Genomic DNA, 6,981 nt, shown 5'->3' with positions numbered 1-6,981 from the left:
AGCAGCGGAGGGGACAAGGCAGCGGGGAGGAACCAAATCGCGGGTAACCAGCCCGAAGGGCTTCGGGTCACGCTGGGAAGTGCGGCGGAGAAGCTGGAAGGTGGATCTCGAGAGAGCACCCCACGGGAGCGAGCGGGGCCGGGGCAGCAGGCAGCGAGCCGATCCGTCCTCGCCGAGGGAGAGTTGGAGGAGACCGCAGCCAGCCCCCACGCCGGGCAATTGGGGTGGGCAGTGCCGCCAGTGGGATTGGATTGGACCCTTCCTCATCGAGCTGATGTGCAAGCAGGATAGCGGAGGGCAGAGGAACTGTCCCCAGAGTCTGAGAGCCCCAGTTTAGAGCCGTCAGCCGCATCTTGGAGCTCCTGCCTGGAGGCCTCTGGCTGCCAGCCCTCTCCCACCTGCTTCCCAGCACGGTGCCCCAGCCAGCTCTGGCACACACAGCCACGCTTCCAGCTTTGCCTCTTGGCCAGGCTAATGCTTTGGAGGGACAGCAAAGTCGCTGCGCTTCGAGTGGCACCGGTGCCCTCCTGTCCTGGGTGCGTGTTTTCCTGGGCTGAAGGATCTGGTTCTGCAGCCCGCTGAGTGCAGTGGCCTTGTGCAGGGCGCTGCAGTAGGGTGTGATGTTTGCTTTCAAGGCTGATGCAGCTCTGTTTGGATTAGACTGGTTCAGGTGATCTAGGCGGAATGCATATTAAAAATATTTTTGAATGGTTATTGCATTGCCTTTTTTGGCTTTGTGTGCTGGATAGTGACAGAACACAATTGCAAATAATTTGATGGATTATTTTTTGTTTTTACATTTACCTTGCAATCACATATTCAAAACAAAGCCATGCCTTTATCAAAACAATAAAGGGGTCACTGTGGTGAGACACTCAGCTCCTGTCTAGTCAGAAACAGAGCAAAAGGCTTTTAAAATAAACACATGGAGCAGAAAACAATTAGAACAATTTGCAGCGATTACCAGAGGTTCCCGTCTGTTCTGTTTCTCTGGCTGACACAAATCTTTTCACAGCTCTGGTTAGTCTCTCCTCTCAGTTCACAGGTTGAACGGCAGGACACAGCTCAGCTTAGAGTGCCACAGTTCTGCTGAGGGTGCCACAGCTTTGCTGAGGATGTGCTAGGCTACCCCAAAACTATGGCGTCCTTGTGAGGGTGCTGGGCACCACGAGCATGACAAGATACCCACAAAAGGGGAATCCCAGGAGTCTCATCCTGGAAAAAGCCTAGATCCCATTAACAAATACATAAAAGCTGGGGCTTTCTGCTGTGCTGGTCCCAGGACCTGGGAGTCAAACTGGCTTCCCGCAGCTTCCATGCTGTACCTTGACCAGCAGAGTTTCTGAATTCTGCTACAGATCCCAAACAGAGCGAAGTCGGCATTTCTGGTTCCTTTGGGGTTTTACTGGCCATGGGGGGGTGGTTCTTATTTTTAGTAATATTTTATGAAATAAGTTCTTTCCCTTGGAATTTTTTTTCTTAGCCTTTTTTAACCAGTCTTTTCCCTGCAATCTCTGCAGAACCTCCAGGAACATCTCCAGGGGTCCTGCTTTGCACTCCTTTAGCGTAGCTGAGTGTCTCGTCCTCCCTCTGTGCTAGGTTAGAGGAATTTGCAGTTCAGCATTAAATTTCCAGTTCAGTGATGGCAGTCAGGCTGGTCCTGCAGTGCGAGAGCAGATCGGAGCAGCTGCTCCAAGGCAAACCCGGAAAAGACATTCAGCAGCAAGGTTTACTCTGTGCTTTATCTGCCTTTTGTTTGGTTTGATTTCTGTGGGTAGATAACAGGATTTCACTCTCTAGCCAAGAGTCTCAAACATGCCACTAATTAAAAAAAAAAAGTATGCCAACTGAAACTTGGATGTTTGGTTTTCATCCAGCTCTTCATGCAGAAATACCCATACACAAGCAGAAATTATTGCAGTTACACATTAAACTAAATGGTCAGTTCAGTTTCACAGTGTTATGAACAGCTCCATCATCACATCAGTGGGAACTGGGTGAGAATTAAATATTATTTCGCATGCATTTTTGCCTGGAAATCATCAGGAACATGAAGTCCCTGGCTTCACATGAAACTAGGTACCTTTGATTATATGGGATTTATCTGCACTGGCATATAACTGGCTGTCTTTACGTAGTTGTTGTCCCAAAGATTGATTACACATCCTGAAAACAAGATGAAGTCCTTGCCAAGTCTTCACATATTTAAGTCTGCTACAGTTCTTGCTTTTGAGGGGATGGTAATTAATTAATACAATAGGTTAACATGGCCACAGCGATTAAGCTTCCCATTTAAATGCAGGAGAGGCAGGTACTGATGAATACAAAAGCATTGCTCAGTTTTCCGAGAATGTTATGCTCCCTTTCCCAAAAAGACTCTTCCAAACTCTCTCCTCATGGGTATCAAAACACTGAAACACACACAATTACTTATTCCATATGGTGGAAACATTTCTCCTATCACTGATTAAAAATATGTATTTAGTCTTTAATTTAAGTATGTATGTTCCTTTTATGGTCTGCAGAAAGAAACTAAAACTGCAGAGCATAATCCATCCCCTCTTAGCACTGACCACTGTGATGGGTAGCATGAAGCATACCCCAGAGGTCCCATCCTGTCCAGGACCGTTCGCGCAGCATCACCTCCACACTCTGCACTCATCGCTGTCCTTTGTCTTTCAGCTCCCGGAGGAGTATCTCTAGTTGTCCCACAACCCAACATCAATGCAACAGTGGCACAAAACATCCTCCTTTCGGTTCAATACTCTTCCAGAGGCGTCGCCACCATTGAGTGGAAGCATGTGTCAAGCTGGGGCACCACCAAAATTGTTGAGTGGAGAAGTGGGAATTATGTCAACATATCCACGGTGTACAAGGACAGAGTGACTACTTTTGAAAATGGCTCTATACAACTCCTGAACGTGGGCATGAGAGATGCCGGCTACTATTTTATCACTGTAACAGAGGAGTATGGAACCAACACCTACGGCACCATCATAGTCAATGTTTATGGTATGAACTAGATGAGAGTTCTTGGCCTTACCCTGTGTTTAAACATTAATCTGCTCGTAATCCATTTTATAATATTATTTTTTTTCCTGTCCTACCTGCAGAGATTATCTATGAGGATTTACATTTTGTAGCAGTTCTCTTTGCATTTCTTGCTGCAGTATCTGCCATTTTGATTTGCTTCATGTGGCTGTGTAATAAATTTCTGCATCTCTTCCAGAAGAAGACGACACACAAACTAACAGGTATCTTACTAAGAATGCAATCAAGGTATAGGGTTTTCAAGTCTGAATTTTGAGCCTAGAATTCACTGTGATTTGAGCCATAAAGGTGATTAAGTGGGGACACTGAGAAACAAGACTGGAAGGGCTCAGTTCAGTTTTCCTGTCCAAATCTTTACTAGCAGCAGCAACTAAATAATAGGTATTTAGTTGCAGAATAATCCACAGGGCATCTAGCTTACACATTTTACATCAGAAACCACAAAACACTTCCCAGCATTGCTAACTGAAAACCTTAGGGAGAAAAGGCCAGAGCTGTAACAATCCCCCCATCAGAGGGCATGAGTCAAAGACAAGAGCATTAGCAATGCTCACAGGGTCTACACTAGAAGGGTATTTCCTAGGGGAAAATACTCAAATGGCCCTCAGAAGTGGTTCCCACCTCACTTCACAGAGGGCTGCACCTCTTCGTCTCCTCTCAAACCCCCTTTTCACCTGTCCTCAGGTTTGATCCAGTGTGGACTTCAGCAAACACTGACTAATACCAAAAGCAGACTCCTAACACGCACCAAAGACATCAGTCATGCAAAGCAGATCCAGGGCTGCACGTTCATGTTACAGCAGAAACTTCCAAGTCACAGCCAGGGATGTACAGCCTAGGCAGCAGGACAAGGCCAGGCTACAGGCCTGGGCTCAGGCTCTGGGCACATCCTTGGAATGGGACATTTCTTTTACAACTTCAAAACATTTCAGGCATGTACCTCCTTTCTTTGTAAGCGCAGATCCACTAGTGGTTTCTTGCCCTGTAGGTAAGAGGCCTGTATTTTTTCTCTAATAAATACTGCTTAAGCTGTTGCATTGCAACAAGCAGCCAAAGTACCAATATTTTACTAAGCAAACGCAGACACACAACTCAAGAATCCTAATCCTCATGGCCCGGACTTTGTGTCAACTCTGCAAAACCTTGTGGGAAAAGAGATTAATTTGGCTCGAACTGTCTCTTCCTTTCTGCTGCTCACCTGCAGCTCTAAGGGCTGCTGCTATTTTCATGGTGCACACACTGCTCACAAGCTCCTGAAAATGTTCCTATAGTGCCAGAATATACAGGCTTTTGTTTGGATAAAGCCTCTCCTTCCTCCAGTTAAAGAGACAAGAGTTTTACAAAGTCTGAATCAAACACACTTATTTGGCAGACTTCAGGAAAACCACAGTTCTGGAGACTTGCTCTGTCATCTCCCAGAAGATAATCTAAAGCAGAGACCTACCTTCTGCCCCAGTTCCACCTTACAAGAGCCCTCCTCTCAAAACTCATGAAATAAAGGTATAAAGATGGGCACTATGGACTTCAGTTTTCATAGCACTTTTAGTTTTGTACTTGAAGAAACCAGTGTCACTTTTAAGATTGTGAGGGATTCTTTACGCAGCTAAATAATTTGAAAAGAGGTATTTAAAACCTAATTGTAGATGAGTAAGCTCGAGCTCATATTAAAAAGTTCAGAATGTCTCGGTTATTAACGTGGCGTTGTTAATTTTGGGACGCTGGCCTTCCAATCCATTTGCCAATCAATAATAACATCCTTTTATTTGCAGCAAGTACAACTGAGGAGATTGAATTGGATACCATTGAGTGTTAGCCAAGGACTGTCTCATAACAAAAATAACAATTCTACCTCAGGAGAAAATACTGGCAAGGAAGTGAGAAGAAACCAAAAAGGTAAAAAGTTTGTGACTACTGTAGAAACATCCCAACTTGCTAGACATGAAATCAGCAGTGTCTGGTGGAGCTGTTTTGACCTGTCAAGATTTTAGCTCTGCTAGCCAAGGTTGAAGTAAAAATGAGTATGATTTCATGCTGAGCACAAATACTTTTTTGTGGCTAATTAATAAAATCTACAGCCTCTACCACTCTTAAAAACAACCAACCAAGCTTCTAAGATCAACCCATAAAGGAAATGATCATGATCTTGAAGGACACCTGTATTTTGGCTACAGCAAGTCTCCCATTAACAGACAGAGCAGCCATTAGCATCCTTCAACATAATAAATTTAATGTCTAATTACAGTATTACATTTCAAAATTAATTGCAAGGTTTGAATCCTGTTTATTGTGCCTATGCTGCTACTCTTGGGCATAAGGAATTTCCTGAAGCTCTGAAGACAAACTGTAATTCTTCATGAGACAAAACTGACTCTGAAACAACGCTGAGCTGGTCAAAGTTCTCCTGCTTTCACTTCCAGTTGTTTACACTGCCCCAGGATATTAACACACATTTTATGACATTTCTAGCAAAGGTTGTTAAACAAGGAAGCCGGCACAGGCATTGAATGCTGTCTATAATGATTAGAGTGGTCAGATCAAATACTGACACATCACACCAGTGGGGCGGCTAAATACAGAACAGTTTCGCTGTGAAAGATGTTGAGTCCTTTGCAAACGTAGCCCATAGATGAACAGTCTGTCTGGGAAGAGAAGTTAAAACAGCATTACTTTGGAATTTAGTATTTACAAATACTAAAATTACTCTTGTTGAGAAGCCACCTTTGCTTTCCTATGTTGTAAGAAAACACAAAGCAATGTAACTAATGTTTTCTTGAGTCTGCGTATTGCACTTACATTTGCCACCTGCAGATCTGCTGGGTGGAATAACATTTGTTTTTGTGAGAAAGCATTAGACTGACTGCACTACAAAGTATCCTGGTTTGCTTTTGTGTAGAAGAATTTTCTGAAATAAACTTTGAAAATGGAAGATACCCTGGACTGTATCTGCAGATTGGCATGTGGCTTTTTGAACCAAACTGCTGCTACCGCCTCTCTCACGCTTTGGCTCAAAGACTACAGTGCTCAGGTGCAGGGGTATGACGGGTTAGATCTGGAAAAACAAAGAATTTCTCACCAAGTGCATAACAACACAAACAGGCTTTTCCCAAGGCACCCTGCACACAATACTTTCTAAAAGTTGTCCCCAGATTGAACGGCCTCTCACTCGCTCATAAATTGGGGCACCAGATTTAGGTGGTTGTTCCTTCCTGCATCTAGAAGAGGCAAAAAAGGGGAGAAAATAAAAAACAAAACAAAACAGAAACCAAAACAACCCAGCTACAGCACATCTTGGCAAAGTAACTGGGCTAATTCTTCACTTTAAGCGTGTATTACCAGTCTTCTGTATCTTTGAGTGAATTAAGCTTTGATGACACAGAAGGTGTAAATGCATGTTTTAACCACCACGCTTGAAGTACTCTGTGAAGTATCCATATGGCACACAGAAAAAAAATACTTTTTTTTCCCCATTCTGTTTACCTGTTACAGATTAGGGTTTTTTTAATCCCTAAGTCTTAGAACTTGACTGGTAAGTTACCCATTTGGCTGAGCCGAGTGTGTAGCAGGTGCTCTGCCAGACTTGCTTAGAAAGGACAAAACTGCAGCTTCCACATAACAGCATTATTATCTGCTATGCTGCCTTGAATACTGTTAATTGCCAAGGAAAAGATGGAAAAGGCAAGCAAGGCATGAATGGCCTTATGAATGCATCGCTCTAATTGTAGAGATCACTTATGCTTTTAAACTACAATATTTGAAAGCTGGGATGAAAGCAGGAAATGACCACTTAAAATTATTCAATTTAAGACACATTATAACAGCATTAAGAATTTCCAACTAGCACAGCTGTTCTACCTCTCAGCTTGGCTAAAGATACAGCAACTTCAGGCACCCACCGTTGGCCATCAATGCAGATGCCAGCCTTGCTTTTAG

General features: G+C 43.7%; 1 protein-coding gene across 1 annotated transcript; it reads left to right on the top strand.

The window, feature by feature from the left end:
* Positions 1-1,642: 1,642 nt before the first annotated feature.
* VSTM5 (V-set and transmembrane domain containing 5) lies at positions 1,643-4,864 on the top strand. The gene is made up of 4 exons (XM_010181588.1): positions 1,643-1,727; positions 2,683-3,012; positions 3,114-3,254; positions 4,821-4,864. Exons 1-4 carry the CDS (start codon positions 1,643-1,645, stop codon positions 4,862-4,864), a joined length of 600 nt encoding a protein of 199 aa, XP_010179890.1.
* The last annotated feature ends 2,117 nt before the right edge of the window (positions 4,865-6,981 follow it).

This window comes from Mesitornis unicolor, unplaced genomic scaffold, assembly GCF_000695765.1.
Source record: "Mesitornis unicolor isolate BGI_N332 unplaced genomic scaffold, ASM69576v1 Scaffold34213, whole genome shotgun sequence".
In the NCBI taxonomy this organism is placed as follows: Eukaryota; Metazoa; Chordata; class Aves; order Mesitornithiformes; family Mesitornithidae; genus Mesitornis; species Mesitornis unicolor.
This window is presented reverse-complemented; position numbering and strand designations above follow the sequence as displayed.

Coding starts and splice junctions, on each gene's coding strand:
- VSTM5 (XM_010181588.1), top strand. CDS start 1,643: ATGGCAGTCAGGCTGGTCCTGCAGTGCGAGAGCAGATCGGAGCAGCTG. Junction 1,728..2,682: donor AAAAGACATTCAGCAGCAAG/GTTTACTCTGTG, acceptor TTTGTCTTTCAG/CTCCCGGAGGAGTATCTCTA. Junction 3,013..3,113: donor CATCATAGTCAATGTTTATG/GTATGAACTAGA, acceptor TCCTACCTGCAG/AGATTATCTATGAGGATTTA.